General features: G+C 39.4%; 1 protein-coding gene across 4 annotated transcripts in view; it reads right to left on the bottom strand.

Moving 5' to 3' along the window:
- Positions 1-26978, bottom strand: part of LOC117229600 (uncharacterized) — an 85059-nt gene that overhangs the window by 23980 nt on the left and 34101 nt on the right. For 2 of the 4 annotated variants that reach the window (XM_033486176.2, XM_076520148.1), the window contains exon 2: positions 967-1951. In XM_033486176.2, the coding sequence (XP_033342067.2) occupies positions 967-1008 (42 nt within the window). In that variant the 5' untranslated portion in view covers positions 1009-1951. The remainder of the gene's footprint in view (positions 1-966; positions 1952-26978) is intronic. The other 2 variants (XM_076520147.1, XM_076520149.1) reach the window with 1 other exon arrangement.

Genomic DNA, 26978 nt, shown 5'->3' with positions numbered 1-26978 from the left:
TCCATTTTATATGACAAAGTGCATTTTATGCGTATGAAATTGAGTCTTGTGGCGACGACTCGTACAACAGTTGCACTTTTAACAATTTCTTAAATGTAAGCTTTGTTAACCCTTAGAACTCTATGGACGCATATATGCGTTTGGCGTAAGTCATCCGTGTAGCCTAAGGCCGCATTTATGTTTTCTCTAAATCATCGGCCTGGACTAAGGGCGCATATATGCGTTTGTCGTTTTTTTCAATCAATATGCAGTTATTTTCGTGTAAAATTAATACAGGGGCACTCGTATCGGTCTATGTATTGATAATTGTTTTGAAAATTTTCACACACAATTAAATTATTAATTCCTGTGTGTGTGTGTGTGTGTTGTAAATATCAAATTAAGTTTTTTAGTTGATTGTAAAATTTAATGTTTTAAATTGTTAACGTTTATAATACATAATTTTAATGCTCAAAAACAACAGTCTTTAATTATTTAACCTTCTGCAAAAGAATCACTATAATTTATTACTGTTTGCGCCTTGAATAGTCATTTCAGTGTGGCAAAAAAGTATTCCGCCCCCAGCGATGGTCAGCGATAGCCGCGCTCCGTCCCTACGAACCGTTTCGGCCAGGAGTATTCAGAGCTCGAAAGGTTAATATAAAAATTATCTTGGAATATGATATAACAATTTTTTTTAGTAGTGCCTCAGAGTTACCACTCGAGTGCAAAGGGTTAATTCTGTATCGTCAGCCACCGTTGATTAACGAAGTCCGACAGAAAATACAGTGTCAGTCACCGTTGACTGATTGATAGGGCGCTGAACGTTTTAACGACAAATCTTTCTCCATCGATAAAGTGATAAAAACAATACGATATTTCATGAAAAGAAAATACGCGTATTAGTTGGTAAATCAAAATGAAAGCTCCGGTTGGAGAAGCCTGTGTGGTTCGCTAAAGTAATAAAAGTAACGGGAAGAAATGAACCTGTGTCCTCACCACGCACGACTTTTGGATGTGCGAAGACATTCAGAGGGGTGGTCGAGCTGATCGGCGATACAGCAGCAGTGGTACTGTCGAGATTCCGAAGAGGGACGATTTCCGTAGAAGCGTCTTGTTTGGGAACGGTGGCCGTTCGGGTCGGTTCGAGTCGCTTCGAATCGTTTCGAATCGGTTCGGATAGGATCGAGGCGCCGAGCGCCGGGCAACGAGGAGGAGCGACGAGAGGTTCCCGTTGACACGGGTCGTTGTCGGTAGCGGCAACGATGTTCCTCTCGCTCGGCTGCGTTCGGGTGACGGCGAAGTGGCAGGGGTGGGGGCAGGGCTCGTAGCGGACATCAGCGACCTTCGCAGCCCCGGGGTTCGATCCTGAATTGGCCGAGTTGCCGGAAGAAGATCGCGAGACGACAACGACGACAACGACGATGCCCTCCTCCTCCTCCACCTCCTTCTTCTTCTTCTGAAAGCGTAGCGGCAACGGCAGCCTCGAGACTCGCTTCCGTCGTTTCCGTCCCTTCCTCCTCTTTGCCTTTCCTTCTTCCTCTTCCTCGGCCCCTTGCTCGACCTCGTCCTCGCCCTCGTCTCGGTCCCACCGGTCTTTTCTTGCTTTCCGCTTCCTCCTTCTCTTCTCTTCGCTTTCGTGCCCTTTCTCTTTCCCTTTCCCTTTCCCTTTCCCGTTCCCGATCCCGTTCTCTTCCTCTCCTACCCGGCCGAATCGTACGGTGTTTTCTCCGCCGTTTCTGTTCCGTTCGGTCACCGACGGTCGCCGTTCCTCTTCTCTCCTCCAGGCTGACCGCGGTGGCTGACCAGGCTTCTCCTCGCCTCCCCTCTCCACCTCTCCTCTCGCGTGTTTCACTATTCCGTCCGCTTCTTCTGCTCGTTCGCGTCCGTGCCTCTCTCCGGGTGGTCTCAGCGAACCGGGACGAGCCGACCACTACCAAACGAACGCCAGCGTTTGTTGTCCCGCTACCATCTGCAATGCAAAACAACCAACGTCTCAAATCGTTTCCACTCTCCTTCGACATGGCACGCATGCATCCAACCCTTTGCTTCTCTCTCTCTCTCTCTCTCTCTTTCTCTTTCTCTGCGCGTTCTCTACGTTCTACACATTCTATACGGCAGGGGCGGCCAAAGCGTCGACCGCGTAACTATTCCTAGTTGCCCGCCGCCTGTCTGATATTATCTATGTTTATTTTAGATTTAAGCTTATCTACGGCTTCAAGTTACAGTAATGTCTCCCTTACTGACGCTCAGGTTGTGCACAAAAATGGGCAATTTGGGAAGAGGGGATACGATTGTTCGAGCCTTGCGGTTTATTTTTATAGTTATAAATTCTCCATAATTATAAAAATGAGCCGCAAGGCTCGGATAATCGTATCTCCTCTTTCAAAATTGTCCATTTCTGTGCACAACCTGAGCGTCAGTAAGGGAGACATTACTGTACTACCTTTCTTATGATCGCTTAACACATACGATGTTGGCAGAAGCTGTCTATAATTTCAAAAAACAGGTCAGGAAATTCTACCTAAGTGACGCTCAGCTTTGACAATTTGGGAAGAGTAGATACGATTATTCGAGCCTTCCGGCTTATTTTTATAATTGTGGACAATTTATAACTATAAAAATAAACCGCAAGGCTCGAATAATCGTATCTCCGCTTCCAAAATTGTCCATTTTTGTGGTCAATCTGGGCGTCAATTACTGTACAGTAATGTCTCCCTTACTGACGCTCAGATTGTGCACAAAAATGGGCAATTTGGGAAGAGGGGATACGATTATTCGAACCTTGCAACTCGTTGACAATCGATAATCGTAAAAAACGAGCCACGAGACTCGAACAATCGTATCTTCTTTTCCAAAATTGTCCATTTTTGTGGACAATCCGAGCGTTAATTAGGGAGACACTACTGTACTACCTTTCTTATGATCGCTTAACACATACCATGTTAGCAGACCGCCGTCTATAATTTCAAAAAACAGGTCGCCGGTAGTGATCGAAAGTTTGGCCACCCCTATACGGTCTCCACGCTCTCAAAAGTTCCTCGACCGATCTATCTTCGCGGGACCCGACAACGGATACAAAAACAAACTGAAGAAAGATTTAGCGCGGTCGACCCATTTCCAAGGACATTTCACTTCGAGCGACAAATTAGACATTTTTACTTCATTCCGTCATTCGAAGCGGGCTGTGCGTTTGTTCTGTTATTGCAAAAATGGGGAGGGGAGTACATTTAACCCTTAGCGCTCCGTTGGCTCCGCTATGGAGACATCCGTCATTTGCTCCGTAAATCCGAAGGCTCTGCCGCGGAGCCCAGAGTTTTTAGCATGATTACGCTGAAGATGCTATGTTTTTGTCGAAACATTCTATGTTTTGGCAATTGTTGTTTGTAATGAAATTAATGAAAACGTGCTTAGCGTGTGTACCATTACGATTAAAACATTTTTTGCCCATTTTTATACTTAGCGACATAAAATGAATAAAATCGAACGCTTTCACAAGCACGTGTAATCTTTTCCGCTCAAAATAAGACTTGCTTTATCTCAGGCGCGTTGCTCCAAAAATGTGCCGGAGTTGCTGGTAGGTAGTACTCGAGAAACGCGTGGAGCGCCAAGGGTTAAATAAATTAAATTATGTTCAAACGAAACCGCGGCAACGACACTCTTCACTGACGCTCTGTCATTCAAGCTTAGCTGTATTTTTGCTTGTGTGTTTGTTCTCTAAAAAGTGGACGTTTATTATTATTATTATTATATAATAATAATTATTATTATATAATTATTATTATTATTATTATAATATAATTATCATTATTATTATATAATAATTATTATTATTATAATATAATTATCATTATTATTATATAATAATAATTATTATTATTATTATTATATAATTATATAGTTATTATTATTATTATTATATATTTAATTGTAATTAAAATCGACAGCGACAGAAACTCTGGCTCTGTCGACGCGATCAAATCTCGGATAAAATTCTCGGCGACGAACCGTGAGTTCGATCCCTCCGAAGCTCGTAAAAATCGAAATATCGCGGGATATCCCATCCTAGACGAGGGCGAAGGATTACTTTCGCGGGATCCGAACGAGAGGACGCGACGCGTGCCTCAAAATTCCTTTCCGGTCGAACTGACAGCCAATTAAAGCGATAACGTAAGCGTCGATGGCACGGGCTGGCCGGAAGTAAAGAGGATTAAACGCGGGGAAACGCGGTTCCCACTGATTGTTAGCTTCCGATAGGAAGAGTTGCCGCTACAGTTGTCGCTGCCACGACCATAGCCGCGGCTCGTCCTGCCCGTAGGATCCTCTCCGGCGCTCCGCTTTTTTTCCACAGCCACGAGCAATTGCGACACGACCTCTAAAGGTCCCGATTTATTCCAGGACTCTCCTAATTGCTTTCCACCCCGGCGGAAATTGTTTTTGCGGCCAGCACACCGGAGCTGGCTAGGCGAAAATGCGGTTCTTTTGCGAGCCGAGGAACCGTTTCTAAATAAGATTGTTTTCTTCCGGCGAAATATTTGCAGCGACGCGGCGCGCCTCCGTCATTCGACCGCTTAATCGTTCCAATCTCCTTGAAAAGTGTGCAAATTACTGTAATTATACCGTGTAAGTAACGACATTCTTCATGTTCCGTTGGAATGCAACACTTTTGCGAAGTATATAATTTAACACGTTACTATACGCGGGACAGGTACAGGAAATTCTCCCTAATTTTCCTTCATCTTGTAAACGAAAATGGACAGTTTTGGATGGGGAGATAGGATTATTCGAGCCTCGCGCGCTCATTTTTATGGTTGCCGATTGTCAGCAAATATAAAAACTTCCTTTTCCAAAATTGTCCACTTTTCGTTTACAGGCCGAAGGAAAATTAGGGAGAATTTATTGCATTAGTAGCTTTCCAAAAATCCTCGTTATATACTTGTTATCAAAATCTTAATGTTAGTTTCGAAAATATTAAATATTTTCTGAAAAGTGAATTTTTTTACTGGTTTTCTCCCTTCGAACGTGTAAGTAAAGCTGGATCTGTGATCGCGCAAAATGTGTTAATAAAAAATATCAAAATGATAATGTCCTTCTTAACTCCACAGCTATTACCGCTACTAATTACTTATTCCATCTGTGGTGATAATATATTTGTAAGAAAAATTGAGGAAGAATTTATTGTATTAGTAGCTTTCCAAAAATTCTCGTTATATACTTGTTATCAAAATCTTAGTGTTAGTTTCGAAAATATTAAATATTTTCTGAAAAGTGAATTTTTTTACTGGTTTCCTCCCTTCGAACGTGTAAGTAAAGCTGGATCTGTGATCGATAATACATTTGTAATAATGGTGATAATACATTTGTAAGAAAAATTGTAAAATTATAAAAAAGAGAAACATTTTTGGTACACTTGGTTCTGCACAGTCGACCCATTTCTTATTGACGTGCAATATAAAAACAATTGATCACGATTTGTTATTTAACACTTTTATGTGAATAATAACGCAATAAACATTAGCAGCGGTTTATGAGACCGCCGATGGCGATTACGCAAGTTTTAATCGGCGTAGTAGTTAAGGGTTAACCGGTTCGCTGTATGTATCTGACGTGTATCAAAAACAGATAACTGGTTAATCATTGGATGCACTAACATTGCAAATCCGAGCGAAACTTCGCGGCATCTTCAAAAGAAGCTGGCCAGAATTTTCGATTCCCGAAATTTTCCTATGGTAAACGAATTCCAACTGGCCGGCGGTACGTACTTCCAGCAACGATAATCGATGATCGGCACGGAATTACGGAAGTTCGCGAGAAGTTGGACGTATCGCGGCGATCGGGTTCGTTTAATCGGCCCAATCGATCGTGTATCGTGTATCGCGTATCGTGAAATCGTAGCTCCGAGCGGCGCGGCGATAGTCGAAGCTAACGCGAACGGAGTTCGAGGAACGCAACGGAACGCAACGACGGAGGCAATGCGATCGCGCGTCGTCGTCGTCGGGCATCGCACAATGGAACGAATCACCTATTTTCTTGGGCATCATCGGCGAAAATCGATTGTCGAAAATTTGTGCCACACAGCATCATTAAATCCTTAACCTCTCGTCGTACTTTAAAGAGTCAGACTCGTTTCTTATAATTTCTATTAATATCTTCTATTAATATCTTTCTATTAATATATATTAATTTCTAGTAATATTCTATTAAATACCAATGTTATTTTCCGTTTTTTTTTTAAAGCCGGAATAAAATTCTGTCCTTTTGTGGTCAATATTTTAATCATCCAAGTAAATATAGACGCACGATAAATATAAATTTTCTTTCTTTTTCGAAGAAATTATTACAATCGAAAATGTGCTTGTCATTTTAATTATGAAGAAAATGGTACGGCAAGGGGTAAATAAGTGATCGTAGCACGTAAGAAAACACAAAGAAATGAGCTTTGCATTCGCACTAGATATAATCCAAATGCACGAGAATCTAATTGTTACTACATACTCTGCCGTCTTACCAATTTCTTACTGTTCAGGATATTTTTAAATATTCGGAACATCGCGTGTCTTTCACCTTTTAAGCAAAGCTAGAATATTCTATATACTTCATAGAGCTCCAAATGTAATTCCATTTATTGTTCATTTGTTTAAAAATGGTATTATTAATTTAAAGTTTCATGTTTTCCAGTTGCTCCGCTTTAAAAAAACATCAATTGCACTCAATACTATAATAATTCAACTAGTAATCCAACCGCCACAAAGATCTGAAACACCTAAATTCTAAATTAAATTCTATCTAAATTAAAGCGGTAAGAGGTTTTAAAAAGTCGAAAAATTAGCTGCTAATCAAAAATAATAATAAAATCCAACCACCAAAGATTTGAAACTCGTACATTCTAAATTAAATTCTATGTAAATTAAAGCGGTAAGATTTTAATAAGTCGAAAAATTAGCTGCTAATCAAAAATAATAATAAAATTCAACCGCCAAAGATCTGAAACACGTAAAATTCGAAATTAAATTCTATCTAAATTAAAGCGGTAAGGTTTTAATAAGTCGAAAAATTAGCTGCTAATCAAAAATAATAATAAAATCTGACCGCCAAAGATCTGAAACTCGTAAATTCTAAATTAAATTCTATCTAAATTAAAGCGGTAAGGTTTCAAGAAGTCGAAAAATTAGCTGCTAATCAAAAAAATAATAATAATAAAACAAATCCAATAGGCGTATTCTAATCTAATACGTCGATTTAATCTCTACGGCGAAGCGACGGCGGTCAGAAGAGATTTCGATGCAACGATCCTAAACTTGTAATAAATTCTCCGACGTATCTTGGATAAAGAAATCCGGGAGACGGATAAAGGGGGCGCAAACGCAACCGACGTTTTGCATAAGATTAATCCCGAGGCAGGGTCCCTCCTCTCTCCGTCGCTCCGTCTCGCGCCGGTTCGTGACGAGTGGCAATTATTCTCCGGTGAACGTCTCCCGACGAAACTAGAGCCGGACCAGACCGGGCCGGACTGCGAGTTATCTATCGATTACACGATTCCGCCGAGTCTGGTCTGTACAGAGGTTGCTTTGTTCGGAGGTTCCGCGCTACGCGTTCCCTGTTCCGTGTTCGTTACGAACGTGCCCCGGCACGCGAATCATCCTTCTTTTCTCCGCGCGACTCCCGCAAGGAGAACGCCTAATCTTTGTCTACTCGTTTATCGTTGGTTCACGCGCGGCACTTCCTCCCGGAACAAACTCTGAAAACCACCGAAATTCCAGGCAAATTATCTTCAGCGATCGAAAGTCGATAACTACGGAAACGAACCCGATTACTCGCGGCTATCTACAGAGTTTGTCGACCTCGTAAACGTCATTCTATTTTCAGCGTGTTTCGATTAACGACGCGAATCGACGAATTCCGAGATTTTTCGATCTAATTGAATTTACTTGGGATTAACGTGTCAGGCGCCCTTTTAATTGTCCTACAAAAATTCAACGTCATAATGATAGTAGTAATAATGATAGTAATAATAATAGAATAATAATACAATTGAAAATGAAAACTATATGATCGTGATATACAGATGTTCAAAAATTATGGTACTTCCGGGAAATTAGAGATTACTGAGGTCACTCGAAGCAACTTTTTCCTTTACAAAAATTTTCTCCGAGGCATCGTTAACGAGTTATTAACGAAAAACAATGACCAATGAGAGGCGAGCTCGGTTGGCGCGAAGCGGCCCAGCCTACGAGCGCCAGGCGAGCTCTCGCCTCTCATTGGTCATTATTTTTCCTCAATAACTCGTAAACGATGCCTCGGAAAAAATTTTTCTAAAGGAAAAAGTTAATTCAAATGACCTCAGGATCTCCTCATTTTCCGGAAATATCATAATTTTAGTATACCCTGTATAAAGAAAACACAAACTAAACACAAAAACACAAGCTTGTGATAAGATTTTCAATTTACTAAAATATCATCAATGAAGAGGTCAATGTCGTCAGGATAAGTGCTGGCCAAAACGAGAAAATCCTATTTAGAGAATAAGTCTAAAGTCTAAAAAAAAGAGACACAGTGATTGCGGTAGAAAATCTCGGTTCCCGTAAAAGATCGCGGATTGTTAACCCTTTGCACTCGAAGCTATTTGAACTGTAAATATAAAATCATTTTTTTTACAGTATTTTTATTTTACATGATAAAATGCATTTTATGAATATGAAATTGACTCTTGGTACTCGCACAACAGTTACACTCTCAATAACTTTTTAAATCTAAACTTTTAATATAAATATAAAAATTATCTCAAAACGCGATGTAACAAACTTTATTGGCGCCTCTGAGTCACCACTCGAATGCAAAGGGTTAAAATTAATCGATTGGATAACACCAGGGTCGTTACTCCGCCATGTATAATTCTGTGCAGCAGACGAAGGCTGTTGACGATTCTTCCGTGACTAAGCGCGGTACGATATTAAACTCACTCGTAACATTGTTATATAATTATGATTCCTCTTAGACGCAGAAGATCCGGATTTAACCGCGGCAGATAACGCGAGGCGTTCGCGTCGGCCGCTAAATATTTCCCGTGCGAAACGGGACCGTAGAATGTTCCCCGAAAACGGTCGATTCCGCGCGGCAGCAGAGACAAATAAACGGGATCGAATAGCTCGCGCGCGTTACCGGAAAACGTTTCCGACATTCGACATCCTATTCATCGCGCGTCGGCCGACTACCCGTTTAATTCACGTCCCCGGTCCCGTCGGCGACGCGTCTAAATAATTCCGCTCCGGAGTAAGAAATATATTCCGGCGGTCCTCCCCCTTCTACCGTAGCGATCGGCGGAAAACGAAGGCAAGAAACGGAGGCGAACACGGGCAAAAAAGAATTGGCTCGGCCATTTGCATGGTAACCGGCTCGTTTGAAATTTTTCCTAGTCGATTAACGAGCGCGCGGCCCTCGATCGCGTCGTTTCGGACGAGGATACCACCGTCGAGTTTGGGGCGCGACGACACCGGAACAGGCAATTTCGTCAGCATTGAAGAAAAGGTATTTGCACTTTGTATGCACTTGCAACCGGCTCGAGCCGCGGTTCGTACCAACGGTTTGTTATCGCGAGAGAAGAGAACCGGCTTTGTCGGGTCGACCCCGTTCGAAGAACAATTTGTCATCGACGACGAGATCGGGCGTCGTCGGGCTTCGGCAATCGACTCCGCCGATCTCTCCTGGCATAAACAAAAGATCGCACACATCGGCCGAGAGACGGCTGTCGAAAAGTGCCCGGAAATTACAGACACCGATGGATCGTGGTCGCGAACGGGTCAAGGTCTGGGGTTAACCGCGGACGATCGCCCGGCGATGCATTTTATTTATTCCGTTTTCATTGTCGTCGATTCGGAAGTCCGGTTATAACCCCTTGTCGTACCATTTTCTTTACGTTTATGATGACTAGTGGTTTCTCCATTGAAATATTTTCTCGGAAGGAGAAGAAAATATGTGTTTATTATGTAACTACATTTCTTTGAGTGATTAAATATTCTGGAGGGAAGAAGTAAAATTTATAGACGAACTTGAGAGAACTAAATAATGTTCATTCTTAACATTTCCACGACCGCGCCGGAAACCTCAAAAATTTCGTGAAATTAAAGTATTTCATTCGATTAAATAAAAATTACGAAGCAAGCTTATGTTGCATCGATTACTTTTCCGACATTCGTGCCTCTTAATAATAATAATAAATAAGTCTTAATAAAATGAAGCAGTCATTTTTAATTAGATGTGGAAATTTCCCCAGTCGGGCATCGATCGACTGAATTTAAAACGGGGAGATCTCCCCATTCGGTTGGCTAAGTTGTTAAGAGAAATCTTTATTAAGAGTTAGACTCGTTAAAGTACGGCAAGAGGTTAAGAAGTTTATTTATTTATCGAACGTGTACGTAAAGTTACTCGTTACCACTAAAATTACACGGAAGAAAGAGATACAGCAATGTCTCTCGTACTGACGTTCAGATTGTCCCCAAAAATGGACAATTTGGGAAGCGGAGATACGATTATTCTAGCCTTGCGGTTTATTTTTATAGTTATAAATTGTCCACAATTATATTAAAAAAATATAATATTATTAAATTAATATTATATTTTAATTTTATAATTTATAATATTTTTAATTTTATTAATATAATTAATTTAATTATAATTATTATTTTATTAAATTAATATAATTAATTTAATTACATTAAATTAAATATTATTAAATTGTCAAAGCTGAGCGTCACTTATGTAGAATTTCCTGTATAGTAATGTCTCTCTAATTGACGCTCAGATTTTTCACAAAATTTTAGGAGCCTTGCAGTTCGTTTTTATAGTTACGAATTATCAACATTGCAAATTGCAAAGTTCAAATAATCGTATCACCTCTTCTCAAATTGTCCATTTTGACGGGCAATCTGTGAACGTCAGTAAGGAATACATTACTGTACAGAGGTTTAGAATGACTCGACACCGAGTAAAAATAAAGAAATAAGATAACAGAGCAATATCTTCGAATCTCTACGGAACTGTAATCACGTTGCAGAATTATATTTAGACGATAGCGACGGCGTATCGGAGCGCCGAACAAACGGTAAGATTAGGTTTAAACGGGAAACTATGCTCCGAACCGAGATAGATATCCGGTACGAGGGTGTGGGAAACGATCGAGTGGCAGTTCCGACGAGAGAATCCGAGCTCGGACTCGTTCGGCGACATTCTCGGAGGCTTGTCGCCCAGTTTCGCGTTTCGCGTTCGAACTGTCGCGTGAACTCCGGGGTGGCGAACTCCCCGTGTGAACTCCCGCGTGACCGAGCACGCGAATAGATGGATTTCAGTGGGACAGGTCTACGGGGCAGTCGGCAGTCGAAACACGTTGCCCGCATAAAACGCGAGGCGTCGAGTATAACCCGTAAGGAGCGAGAATGCTCTCGGCGTCGTGCAAGGACTCTCGTTCGGTCAATTGAGAATTCCCGAGCACGAGTATTCCTGCCGCGATACGATTTCTACGATTTCTAAGTAATTTAAAACTGACGGAGATCTGATCTCGATCATCGGAGCAACTTCGATCAACGGCGGGCCTCCTCCCTCTCCCCTTTAGATACAGTAATCATTAATCAGCTGATCACGTCTTCGGAAGTTCTACGATTACTGAACTTTCGTGCTCCCTTGCAGACTTCCGTCCTTCGTTCAAGCGTCTTATCTGTTAATTTGCTACTTTCCAGGGTATTTGAAAATATTTGGAACATCGCGTGTTTTTAAAAGCCTTTATTCAAGCTTAAGGGAATTTCGAAAGTAAGGAGCATAAGTAATAGAGGAAATTCTGCTGATAATGAACTGCCAGAATTTTATTGTACCGCAGAGTACGATTTCTATAAAATCAAGGAATTTTGCTCTTATCGATATAATGAGTTAATCCATCGTGTGCTTAACCCTTAGAGCTCTATGGACGCATATATGCGTTTGCCGATTTTTTCAATCAATATGCAGTTATTTTCGTGTAAAATTAATACAGGGGCACTCGTATCGGTTTATGTATTGATAATTGTTTTGAAATTTTTCACACACAATTAAATTATTAATTCCTGTGTGTTGTAAATATCAAATTAAGTTTTTTAGTTGATTGTAAAATTTAATGTTTTAAATTGTTAATGTTTATATAATGCATAATTTTAATTATTTAACCTTCAGCAAAAGAATCACTATAATTTATTACTGTTTGCGCCTTGAATAGTCACTTCAGTGTGGCAAAAAAGTATTCCGCCCCCAGCGATGGTCAGCGATAGCCGCGCTCCGTCCCTACGAACCGTTTCGGCCAGGAGTATTCAGAGCTCAAAAGGTTAATATGTGAATTTGTTCGAAATTTCTTAGCGAATGTAAGGAACGTGCTTATCGATGGTTCTGGAATAAGTGCTGAGCGGGCAATTACAGTCCTCTTACCAAAAAGCACCCTTGCCTTTCTCACTCCATGGCCAGATCCCCCAAAAAGACTATCATCGCTCTTCAAGATAGCCATACGACCTTTGCTCATCTGCAATACTTAAAAATTCCTAACTTTTGAAGCATGTGTCAACGAATGCGCCCCATCAAGTACCCGCGCAACTTCGAGATGCCTGACACCATTTAGGGTTAGTTCGTCGACAGGAATTACAGCTTTATGAAGTTACTCATAAAAAAAATTACGCATAAAACATAACTCTACCATAAATTGACGGACAGCAGACGGATAGCGTCGGGCTATCTGTCCTTAGATTTCTTTTATAAACAAGCTGTCGCTAATAAATTGGAAACTGTTTCCCATTACACTTTGTAATTTGTTCACAAAATACGTTTTAGCTCAATCAAATAATTGAACAATAAATTGCGCGCAGTACCGTGTCCAGCCATTAGCAAGTACTAAAGTGTCCAACAATTGGGACATGCACACATATATTTCTGTCCAATTACCGGGCCATCGAAAGGCTCTCAGAGTTTTTGCAATTAAAGGGTTGCGCTCCACGCGAAGGTTTCTTTCGACGCGCATTTTGAAAAATAAGCGATCCACCCTTGCAGAGAAACCTGTCACACGTATCGATGTAACTGTTATTAGTTTAATAAGTTGGTCTGATAAATATTATTCTAATAAGAGACTTATGATGGAAATTCTTTCCTTAACCCTTAAATGCATATTGTTGCCAATTGTCTACATTCCAGTTCCACTTAATTTTATTCAAAAACCTGAGTATGTGCGTTTCCGAACACACGTTGATAACAATAGACAATAGACCATGTGTGAAAGAAAAGACTTGACATTACTTTTGGCGAGTAAGTTATATGTTTTTTGACATTTGAATGTGGTGGGTGATAACCTTCAATGTGATACTTGGAGAGATATTTTCTTTTTTCGAGTTTCCTATAAAGGAGTGATTTATCTAATTGAAAAAAAAGATTACTTCTCATCTGTTGTCAGGTAAGCTATGAATGTTTGATGTTACATTTGAAAATTTTATTGGATATATGCCAAAATTATTGTATTATAATAATATAATATATATTATAATAATATAATATATATTATAATAATATAATATATATTATATATTATATATAATATATTTAATATATATAAAATATATATAATATATAATATAATAATAAATATAATTGTATATATATATATAATATATGACTCAATATTATTACCTAGATTTTTTTATTTATTTTTTACGTAACCTATGACTACATTCCTATAAAAAACGACTTTTTAAAATTGAAAACAAAAAGTCATGCATTTAAGGGTTAATCGTTCAATCACTGGGACATTTAGCTTGCGGGGGTTGTCGGAACAACCCCTACCCCGTTCAAGATCGCATCGTGAACATCAAATTCCGTTATGGTCGATGCGCGAGGTCGAACGATGCCGACTCGCTTCTAAACTCGCCGTGGAAAGTATGTTAACACGCTTAGAAATGGTCTATTTTAGGCTTTTTTGGTTGTAAACAGAATCTGTGGACTGTTCGTTTCCCAGAATATTGTGTCAGCGTTTGTTGACACTGTACGAACAGTTGTGGTTCATCTTGAGTGTAAAGTAACTGTGTACAGTGTTGAAGTATGATTTAGCATCGCACGGAAAGTAAGTTGACATATATAGGATGTCCCAAAAAAGCCAAAGAGCGGAACTGGGCTTCGACGGCTCGTTGGCTCGGCCGCTTCGCGCCAGCCGATCTCGCCTCTCATTGGTCAATGTTTTTCGTTAATAACTCGTAAACGAAGCCGCGGATTGCACTTTCGCTGAGGAAAAAGTTACTTCAAATGACCTCAGGAGCCCTTCGTTTCTCGCTTATAGAATAATTTTAGCAGCGTTATTAACAGCATTTCCTTCTGACTTCATAAAGATTAAGTATAATGATTAATTTCATTCCAATATTTTCACACGTGGGAACAAATATTATTGTAGAATGCCGACAATTCGTGAACTGACACTTGCCGAGAGGTCTCAAATATTTAATAGACGTAACGCTCCGAGATTGCATAGCATTTGCCGAACAATTTGTGAATAAACCAACTGACTTTTAGGAAGAATTTTATATTCACGGATGAGTCGAAGTTTGAATTTCGTTCGAACAAAAGAAGGTAGTTGGTGTGGAGAAAAGTTGGAGAAAGTTTTAAACCTTCTTTAATTACTCCAACCGTAGAACACGGAGGTCGATCTGTTTTAGTAGGAATATAATAGAAGGATATATATATATTTTTTTTATTTTCTGTCGAATCTGTCAAATTTCACTGTAAAATGTTGACACATCTTTCTCCTGTCAATATAATATTCCTTCTATTATTATTATTATTATTATTATTATTATTATTATTATTATTATTATTATTATTATTATTATTATTAATAGAAGAAGAATTATTAATAATAATAGAAGGAATATTGACAGGAGAAAGATGTGTCAACATATTACAGCGAAATTTGACAGATTCGACAGAAAATGCGAACATCCGAGATTCTTTCATTTTACAAATGGACGATGATCCCAAAACACGTTCGTGAAGTAGCGCAGAAATATTATAACAAAAATAATATTCATTTACTGGCATGGTCAGCTCAAAGATTAGATCCGAAAACCCCATCGAGCATCTGTGGGATCATATGGACAGAAATGAACACTTTAGAAATAATAAACAATTATTTCAGAGAGTGTTACTGAAGTTATATTCTGAAATAGACCAAAGTACAATTAACAAATTGATACGAAAGCATGCCAGAAGAGACTTCAAGGGGTCATAAATAACCGAGGTTACCAAACTTCATATTAAATGTGTACTTTTTGTTGTTGCAAACTTTGTTTTTGTTTTTATATATAATTAGTTCTTGCGAACTTACTTTCCGTACCCGATTCTTACAGATGACTGACACTAATCTAAAGCCACTAAACATCTTACATAGTTTATTGTTAAATATACGTATATTCCGTTAGGTAATATCGATTAACGCGCGTCAATGATTTACACCGTGCACCTTAAAAACTTTCGATTCGGTTGCAACGAAACGACATTTTCGGTGCTTGTCAGCATACTTTCGCGACGAGTGTATTTTCGCGAGCGACCTAGCTTTAGCCAGCCAGTAAACCAGTCGACTTATCATCGCGAGCTTTATCGTTGCCGTCGCGCAAACGAAAACTTTCCTGGCGAACGAAATTCCGACGGCCGTCGAATAGAACGTAGAACGTTGTCGCCGACAAGGAACTCTTGTCGGAAGAAATTTGTCGGGAGACGAAAACTACTTTCCCTTCGGTTCGTAGCTAACGGGCAAGCATTATCGAGCTGCCGGCGATCGATAAATCGCAAATAAAACGTCGAGAAATATTTGACGCGCGTTCGGACGGCGAAACGGCTAAACGGCTGCCCCGAAGTTGGGGAACCAGGGCAGCGAGAAGGAAGCTCGTCCGCCTCCAAGTTCGCCGCCCAAGTTAATTTCGCCATTGAAACGCGAACACGGACTATCCGACTTCGATGTTCTTGCGAGAGTCCGCAACTTTCATTTAAACTGAACATATTTCCTGCCATTTTTCTGCACCTATGTCGTGGAATTTCGTCCGTCAACGTGGTTCCGTTTGCCCCGATCTTGGCGTCGGCGATCAAAGAATGGTTGAAATAATTACCGAATGGTCGTCGTCATCTGCTGCGCGATCGTTAACGAATCCTCGAGTTCGGAGATGTTTGTTCGGATCGACCGCGAACCGCGACTGTGGTGGCTATTGTCGAACGTAATCGGAGCTGCATCGCACAGTGTAGTATTCGCCCGATTTCGCTGGCTAAAATGATTTTTCTCCTTAAAAGTCTCTAAAATGTATCTACTAACTTATTTATAGTAAAGCTCAACTTGGAAAAACTAATTGCAAACAAATGAGAACTATTAGCAAAATAAGTAAAATATAATTTTTATTATTCAACTGATCCAAAACGTATCTATTTATTTAATTATGCTATTTTAACACAGCGGGAATAATCGTAAACTTTAAAAAACAAATATTATTATCATTTCCACAGTATGAAGACTATATGTATAATTATTGCACAACATGTAAAAGAACTTGAGAACAATCAAAAGCAACTTAAAGATCGTGAGAAGCTATGCGGAACTATTACAAAGTATTAAAAACCGTTAAAAGCAATTGCATAGTATTGAAAATTATTAGAGGCCAGAGACATCGAAGTATGAAAGAGGAGAGGATTATTGGTTATCTAAAGCTCCTATTATCTAGCCCGATCTCGCTGGCTAAAATGATTTTTCTCCCTAAAAGTCTCTAAAATGTATCTACTAACTTATTTATAATACTGTAACTTGGAGAAACTAAATGCAAACAAATGAAAACTATTAGCAAAACAACTAAAATATAATTTTTATTATTCAACTGATCCAAAACGTATCTATTTATTTAATTATGCTATTTTAACACAGCGGGAATAATCGTAAACTTTAAAAAACAAATATTATTATCATTTCCACAGTATGAAGACTATATGTATAATTATTGAACAACATGTAAAAGAAACTGAAAGCAATCAAAAGCAACTCGAAGATCGTGAGAAGCTATGCGGAACTATTACAAAGTATTAAAAATCATTAAAAACAATTGCATAGTATTGAAAATTATTAGAGGCCGGAGACATCGAAGTACGAAAGAGGAGAGGATTATTGGTTATCCAAAGCTCCTATTATCTAGAACTCCTATTTTACAGCCGTCAATAACACCATGGAACTCTAATCGGCGTACCATAAACTAGAATCCAATGGGTTCGTTCGCCGGCGCATTCGCCGTTAAAGTTTAACTCGACGAAAGCGATCAGTTTCTCGTTTTTCGTTTATTTATCGTTGTCGAGCCGTAGTCGCGCTCGCGCTCTTTTTGCCGTGCAAACGCGACCGGTCGAAAGTCGGCCGTCGAAACGTTCGAGCGTGAGAGCGCAAGAACCGACGAATCGAAACGGCACGGATGATAATTGCGAGAGTTGCGCGTCGAATAAAAGCTCCTAAATTTCTCGGCTCCGGCAACGGGCCCAGCGCGGAAACTCGTTAAAAATCTGCACGCCCCTCCTTCCCCTCTCTTTTTTTTTTCGTTCCAACAAAGGGCCACCTGTTGCCACGCAACAGCTGATGCATCGACGCGGAATCAGCGACGCGGTTATCTTAATTTTCATTAAGCGCGTTTTCGCCCGCATTTTTCCCCGGTGATCCGATTCCGCGGGCCGCGTATTTCACGGTGACCACCACGTTCGACGTGGTCCTCGCTTCGATCGAAGCGGGAGATAAATACCCGCGGCCGTTCTCGCGTTCCAACCGTTCCAACAATTTGCTAGCCGATTAACAGACTAACGGACGATATTAAGCTCTCTTCCGTGAATTCGTTGGCTCATCCTTCTAGTCACTATTTCATTCAGAAAGACATAAATAACCTCGGGTCTCGGTGCAATACTAACAGGATAGAAAATATTTAATTTATATATATATATATATATATATATATATATATATATATATATAAATTAAATATCAAAATCATATTGTTAAATTTTACCTATATATATATATATAAATTAAATATCAAAATCATATTGTTAAATTTTACCTATATATATATATATATAGGTAAAATTTAACAATAAGGTTTTGATAATAAAGTATGACATTGATGTAAAAGTATATAACGAGAATTCTTAGAAAGGTATTAATACACCTGTCGTCGCATATAATTCCTTATTTGCGCGTCTCTTGAGCAAAAACGACTGCAGCACGACTCTTGCTATTTGCCTAGAGGACATTGAACGGTGATGTGAACGGTCCTTAAATCTGTGCCCTTTTTCAAGCACTCGGGCCGCGCTCGACAAGTAGAAGAAGGTCTATTCTTGTGCAGGAATTCCATCGAACGCTATAGAGTCAACACAATCGCGTAAATAGGATCATCATGAATGGGAATCGTTATTGCAGCAGAGCAAACTTTCTCGGCGCCTTTAGTGCCTTCCGACAGAACGTAAGATATATTTACGGTGCTGTGCATAATTATAGACTGAAAGCAACTTTTACATTGTTAACGATATCCGAACGAAAACTTTACGAAACATCGTGTTTCTACGTTTCTATTTTTTATCGTTTCTAATATTGTTCCGTCGCGATCGTTACTAGAATAAATATTTTTATCTTCTCGTGTGATACAGAATTTGGCGAATAAAACCTTTTCTAAACGGTACATATGGAAATAACATTTCGAATAAACAGGGTGCCCCAAAAATGTCTCGCAATCCGAGAACGGGAGGTTCCTGAGGTAATTTGAAGTAAGTTTGTCCCTTGGCGAAAATGCAATCCACGGCTTTGTTTACGAGTTATTAACGAAAAAGAGTGACCAATGAGAGGTGAGATTCGTTGGCACGGCCGCTAAGCGCCAGGCGAGCTCGCCTCTCATTGGTCAGTGTTTTTCATTAATAACTCGTTAACGATGGCTCGGAGACAATTTTTGTAAAGGAAAAAGTTGCTTCGAATGACCTCGGTAATCTCTAATTTCCCGGAATTACCATAATTTTGGGACACCCTGCATTTAATTACGTAAAACCCATATGTAGCTACTGCAAAAAAGTTTATTTGCCAAATTCTATATCACACGAGAAAATTATATATAATATTAATATAATAATAATATAATATAAAATTATATAATATATAAATATATATTATATATATATTTTTATTATATTATATATATTATATATATATTTATAATATATAAATATAAATTAATATAATATTATATATAATACTTATTGTCAACTTACTACTTCAAAAATCGATTTTACTCTGTCCCTGCCCGTTAATAATAAATTAAATCGGAACAAGCTAGTTCGAAAGAGCACGCACCCCTAAGAAGGATAATTCAGGAGATAGAGAAAATGGCAAATGTCCTCGCTCGGGCGACGAGGGACGGCGGTTATAGTGTACAAGGGGTGGAACAGTTTTCAGCCAGAGTGCAATCCACGAGACACGGTGCACGAGAAATTTCAGGATACGACGGGCTCAATTCCGTGGTGGAGGAGCGAGCGGGTATGGTCGGGTCGGGTCGAATCGGGTCGGGTCGAAACTAGAGAAGAAAGCGAGGGTACGCGAAGGCGAAGGCAAAGGCAAAGGCAAACGCTGCGGAGCCTCGAATAATGCGTTTAGTCCCGGAGCCTCGAAAGCTCATTACCGGCCGCGATCGTCTAATCTCGGATAAACGAGCAGAAGAAAGTGCTGGCAGTACTCCGGGGTTAAACGTAGCCACCGGTTAGGATGGATTTACCAGAAATTTTAGCCTGGTACCAGTTTACCATTTTAAACGGCCCTCTTCTCGTCGCCCATTTTTCGAATTCGCGAATCTGTTTCACGATTGTGAAACTCATTTCGATACTGTACAATTTGCCTACGGTCCTCCTGCAAAGAAGAACCATCGCGGAAGAAGAAAGATTTGCTCTTTAGATTCGAAACCATAAACGGCATAATTTGATCGTTCGCCCCGTTTTTAAGCTGAGACTACCATCCAAGACACCATCAAGCGATCATTTTTGAAATATTTCTCTCTTTTAATACTTTGTGTATATCTCTGCACTTTGTACTAATCCATTAATTCTTTTATCTGCATTATGTTCAATATGTATAGCGTCTCAAATTTTATATCGATCAATGTACGTAAACACGTTCACTAACAGCGTCATACATGTGTGACGATCACGATTTTGTATACAAATGAATTTTGCGAATACAATTATTTAAAATTGTAACACAGCGTGACATTTAGAGAATTTATGTCTCCCCTTCGACGACATTTTTGTCATATTTTATGAGAGGATACGGTGTATTCAATACAATAAATACAATAAATAAAAAAAATACATTAAACCTGTAAAAGGTTTATACTAAATCGGTACTATAAAAAGGTTTATCATAAATCGCCTAACGTTTACGTAGTATTTCCGTAAATTGTTAATTTCCACTTTTATATATTTTTGTTTTTACGCACTAATGGATGCCTTCCATTTAAATACATAAATAAATACTGCTGTTTAATAAATAATAATAATAATAATTATTATTATTATTATTATTGTATTATTATATATTTATTATATACTATTATATATATATATATATATATATATATATATATATTATATAATTATTATATGTTATATATATTTATTTATTATTATTATATTATATAATAATATATATATATATATATTATATTATTACTATTATTATTAATAATAATAATAATTATTATTATTATTATTATTATTATTCTCTCGAGCAAAAAGACCGTAAAAACGAAATCAACGAAGAACGAACCTTGGAAATATTACCAAATTGGCGATACAAAAGTAGGGCAATGTTTTCTCTGATCTAACGATATCATCTTTCTGTCGACGATCCGGCGGAAGCACGTCGTAAAGTTGATTTTTGATTGCGAAGCTTCGGAATCGTATCTAACGTTCGAAGTCGGGCTCGGCTGACCAAAGCCGCGAGAAACTACTTGTCGGTGGAAACGAGAGATTTTTTTTTCACTCGGCGGAGCAGCGGAGCCAGAAAACGAAAACCGGGTCTCGCGGTGGCGTCCCGGAAAGATTAAAGGCTGTTCGAAACGAATATACAGCGACGTCGTCGTGTCGCTGTCCCATGCGGGGCAGTTTTCGGAGTTCCATGAAAAATGGGTTAGTCAGGTCGCGGACGAGCGAGACAAGCGGGACAAGCGTGCGAGGAGTGCCTGCTCCGCGGCCGAAGCACTGCCTCTCGATGTTTTTGTGCGCCGTTTTTGTGTATCGCGCATTAGTTCGGCTGCGCGTAATCGTCGACGTTTCATCTCGGAATGGCGTGGCGTGCGGCGGCACGCGGATCCGCGGATCTACGGCATTCCAGAGGCCGGCAAAAAATTAGCGAGACCCGGCCCACCTGCAATTTCACGGATTTTTCTAAACGTTCAGCTCTGCTACGGACCCAGACCGGAAACTGCTGCTCGGATTCTCGGAGCAAGTTTACTTCGGGAAACTCGATTCTCGTGTCCCCGCGTTCGCCGAACTTTGCCGAACGATCGATCTTTCCGCGAAACGCAATTTTATTTTAATTTATCTTATTTTATTTTATTTTATTTTATTTTATTTTATTTTATTTTATTTCATTTTATTTTATTTCATTTTATTTTATTTTATTTACGGGCGAATTTCCATTATGAGATAAAAGAAAACGAAACAAATGCAGTAACAGCGAGTACATAATAATTTAATTTAATTTATTTATATATGCGGGTAACCACCCGTATATTTAGACTGACGCAGAATCAACGAATCAGCAAATTAGGTAAACATTTTATAAGAATTTATTTAAATTTTGTGACATTGGCTGGAATGATAATGAAAATGTAGTAAAACTGGGAAAGAATAATATCGTGGTAGATATAAAGTAAGTGGCCAAAATAATTACGAAGATAAGCATCTGTACACTTGTTATCTAAATACACTGATATTAATAGCGAAAAAGTTCGTGATCTAAATAGATCGATATTAATAGCGATAAAGTTCGTGATATAAATACAGTGATATCAAGTGCGGACAAGTTTTATCTTCTTTTATGTTATTGTTCGACCATCAACAACGAACTCTTACCGTATTTTCTTCGTACTTGTAACAAAGAGTTTTGACCTGTAAGCACTAAATAAGTAATAATAATAATGCTAAAAAGTCAATTATAGTGCTATAATTATTGGCAAGTATGCAGATGCGATAGAATTAATTTAACACCGGTAAAATAGAAAGGCCTGAAAAAGAGATGAAGTTTTGTTACTCTGGGAGCACACGGCATTAAAATCAATGCACGAGGTGACTGGTGGATCATTCATTATTCCGCGAATCGTATAAGAAGCACAGGTCGGCAACAGTTCTTCTTACAAGGAGAGATCCCCAGGGTTAACGATTACTTTTTGATGAGATTTTGGCACAATGATAGAGCTTGTAAAACAGGACCCAATGATACCCGGTTTTAGGGACAGGCGGCTTATAGTTTTTGAGATAATTAATGTTAAATTCGTTAATAAAAGGCCTGAAAGACGCGCTTGGATTACGGCGCGAGGGTTCGGGTATGCCGGTCGAACCTCCCACCTTCCCCCACTCCCTAATATTCCTAGTACTGCGTTGGTGTAGTACCCTTCCGCTCGCGTTACTGGGAACGGTTCGGCTCCGGCCGATGATGCCCGAACTGTGCGCCGATTCACACCGTGCGTACGCTCCCTCATTCGGTCGGAGCCGAACCCTTGCGCGTAGAGATGTTGGTTTTGAACTACAGTAATGTCAGAGGAAATACGAAAATGTAATGGAAGAGGAGATACGATTATTCAAGCCTTGCGGCTCGTTTTTATAATTGTGGACAATTTATAATTGTAAAAATAAACCGCAAGGTTCAAATAATCGTATTTCCTCTTCCCAAATTGTCCATTTTTGTGGTCAATCGGCGTCAATTAGAGAGACATTACTGTAGTTTGCTCTAAAGAGTTTTTGAAAAGAGAAAAAAAAGAAGAAGAAGAGCTTTTGATACCGAGATCTACGAAACGCATTTTTGAAGTTTTCGTTATTGTCTTTTGAAAAAGCAGGGAATTTTTCATTTTTCGTTTTTCCCATTTTTAGCAACAGCAAAATTAAGAAAAAGTATTTTTGTCATTGTAACGGTAAACCAGTTCTTCCAACATTTAACAAAAATTCGTGTCATTCGGTCCGATTTTAAAAAAGTTACACCGCTTTGAAAGGAGTACATGCACGCTGTATCAAATTTCGGGCGTTTCGATATAAAAAAAAAAAAGAACTCAAAGCGGACGAAACCGAAACGTGGACGAATTGCAATGCTGCGCCAAGGTACGAACAATCACGCTCGGCATCGTTTCCAGCCAGGAGAAACGCTTCAATTTGCGATCCTGAAACGGTATCGTAGAAATAGAAATATCGAACGGGAATTACGAAGAGAAAAACGAAAGGTGCGGGGGTGGGGGGGAGTGGCGTGCGCCGAGTTTAAAAGTGGAAATCCACTGTGTCGTTGAATATTCTAGGTTCGTTCTGTCATATTCATAAAACTCCGTTATCAGCCGCGGCATCTTATCTTTACAGAGATTTCCTTGCTCAACGGACTTCGCCGTTGTGCAACGAATGGTCGTGGCTTCGTACGAAGACACGTTCTAAATCTGACTATGTATTTCGTAGCGGCAATTAAAAAATCGGCACGAGCATTTCTGAGCGCATTTTTTCACGTCTCTCCCGATAAGCACGTTGCATCTTCCCAAAATATAACACGTTGTCGCGCGTTTAGGTTTAATAACGACGGTTATCTCGCCCTTCGCATACATTTCGCGAATAAGGAATCAGCCGTTGCCACGTCGTCTCGTCGATTCGTTAACTTTGCCCACGAAAGAATCAGCAACTCATCCGACCACGAAATTTCTCGAAGTCGAACGAACGATTGCCAATGCTCGTTGTCCGAATCGCACCATCGCCGCTTATTCGTGTCAACATTTTTTTCGGTTCAAAAAACATTTCCGATGATCTGGAAAAAAATGTTCCCGACAAAAGTTTGTCGGTATTCACTTTTCTGCACATCAGAGTACATATAAATATATGTATATATAATATATGTACTATATATATATATAATATAATATAATAATATAATAATAATATATATATAATATATAATATATATATATATATATATATATATATATATATATTATATATTATATTATATATATTATATATATATTATTATTATATATATATATATATATATATATATATATATATATATATATATATATATAATAATACTATATATATATATAAATGCTGATCATTTCGAGTTTTTAAGTATTAATACATATCTTTTACACGACGATATTTTAGCCGGTGACAACGCTAAAATAATTTAAGCCACGGAAAGCGAATTCCCGGAATGCTGCGCGACGCAAGATATCGCCCTCGTAAATTTTCTTCCGCCAGTCATCAAATATCTTTCGCATCGATCGCATAACGTTCCGATCGAGCCCAGACGAACTAAAATTCTTCGGTCGCAGGCGGAAAGGCGGAATCCTGAGGAAAAATCGGAACGTCGGAGACGAAGTGACGGCGTGACGGCGAATCCTGCAACGGAGGTTCGGTTCTTTTAGGGGCTTGTTCGAAGCTCGCTCAGAAATCCGATGGAACCATCGATGGAACGGATCGGTCGGCCTTCGATCGCGTCGTCAGCTAGCTTTGTTTCTAATTCCTCGAAGAAGCCGCGTGTCGGCTTCGCGGGATTTCGCTGCCTTCCGTAAGCGGAAGCCGGGATGCGGAATTAGATTTCCATTCCGTCGTGAAACTCGAACCCTGTCCCGAGAAACTCCGTCGTGTTGGGCGTCCCGTTATAGTCGGGACGGGGCCCGCGTAAGGAATTATAAACCAGGAATTGAAAAGGTTCCGAAAATAACTGTTTCAAGCCGTTATACGGTAAATTCTTCCTAATTGACGCTCGGCTTCGAAACAAAAATGGACAATTTGGAAAGAGGAGGTACGACTATTCTAGTCTTGCGGCTCGTTTTTATAGCTATTAACAATCTATTCTCCAGCTTTGGGGACGAAAATGGACAATTTGAGAAGAGGAGATATGATTATTCGAGCCTTGTAGCTCGTTTTTATAGTTGTTGACAATTTATAAGTATAAAAACAAGCCGCAAGGTTCGAATAATCTTCTCTTTCCAAATTGTCCATTTTCGTGAATAAGCTGAGGGTCAATTAGGCATTCGATTCGCTCTCACGCTTGTTTCCTTGTTTACCAGAAAGGTCTAGCGAGTAGTTCTTCCGTAACGGATCATACTTGTTCGGACAATTTATGTTACATTAATTCGATTGATAGGCCAACGGTCGGCAAACGAAGCGAATCCTGTGAATTCGTAATCTACGAAACTAAGGAAGCCGACTGAAAGCGTACCGATACGGTAGAACGTTCGCTTCCGGTTCGCCACGAACCTCGAAGACGGTCTCCTGCCAGCGACTATTCAACAAAACTGGAACATTTTGCCGCTGAAATGTCTTCCTTTAATCCATTAACTACTATTGCCGGTCTGCGAGACCGCTACTAATTACTTATTCATTCTTATTCATGATTACTTATTCATTCTTATTCATGATTACTTATTCATTCTTATTCGTAATTACTTATTCATAATTGTAAAAAAATGGTAAAAGAAGGAACGTTTTTAATACACTTGTTTCTACACAATTGAACTTGACGAACTCCTTCGTTATTGCTGTGCAAAGTAAGAGAAATTAATTTTGACCTTTTAGTTAACACCTTTACATCAATAACAATGCGATAAACATTAGCGATTGTGAATTTCCTTGCGGATTCAAAGTGGTGTATCCTCTCACGTACGAACACACCATACAATAAAATAAGATAAAATACAACACGATAACTCATGCAACGAATTTAAAAAATACATAAAATTATACTATTAACCTTTTGCACTCGAAGCCATTTTAACTGTAAATTTAAAATAATTTCTCTGACCCACGCTCTCTCTATTTTACACGACAGAGCGCATTTTATGCGCGTGAAATCGAGTCTTGTGACTTACACAGCAGTTATACTTTCAATAATTTTTCAAATCTAAATTTTCTTGATGTAAAAATTATTTTGAAATGCGATATAAACATTTTTTAGTGGTGCCTCGGAGTCACCACTCGAACGCAAAGGGTTAATCGACAATTACATATTTTATATTTCATTCTGAGAGACCGCTGATAATGGTCTATATTAACTGTGGTTGTATATTAACTGCGTATATTAATATTCACATGTTGTCTTGCGCGACGCGTAATTTTGTAGCTTCTATTACATTTCCTTCTTTTCCTGTAAACTTACTTCTGTATCACAACCGAACAGACGTCCTTCTACGCTGCGTAGTAATGGTTTTACGGGCAGCACCATGAATAAATGAATGAATAAATAAATAAATAAATGAATAAGAAGGGTTCCCCCGCACCGTTTCGCCCATGCTTACCAACATGCCGGGTTTACGGCCAGCCGCTGATTATCGTTTGCGGTCGACGAGATCGTACCGATACTCAAACAGAAACGAATGCAAATCCAATAAGCGTTCCGTAGAAAAACGCTTTTACAGGTTGAATTTTGTTCCTGGCTGCAGCAGCTCGGTCGGCGGCCAGCAGCCCCCAAAGAAATATGATCACGAGCGTATGCAAATGCCGTCCGGAGGAACTAAAACCGCGGTCACAATTATCGGGGAGGATGCATCGCGACGCTTCACGCTCCGCGGTTTACGTTTTTCGTTGAACACAGCTCTCACACGGAGCCACGGTGCGCCACGGTGCACGTTCGCCCTCGGCCTTGCCGCTGCCCGTAAAACCTTAGAACGAGCCCCGACAAGCTCGTGCCGCTTGTTCCCCCGCTTTATCATGCA

Source organism: Megalopta genalis, chromosome 3, assembly GCF_051020955.1.
Source record: "Megalopta genalis isolate 19385.01 chromosome 3, iyMegGena1_principal, whole genome shotgun sequence".
Classification (NCBI taxonomy): domain Eukaryota; kingdom Metazoa; phylum Arthropoda; class Insecta; order Hymenoptera; family Halictidae; genus Megalopta; species Megalopta genalis.
Note: the sequence above shows the minus strand (reverse complement) of the source record. Positions and strands in the feature narration are given on the sequence as shown.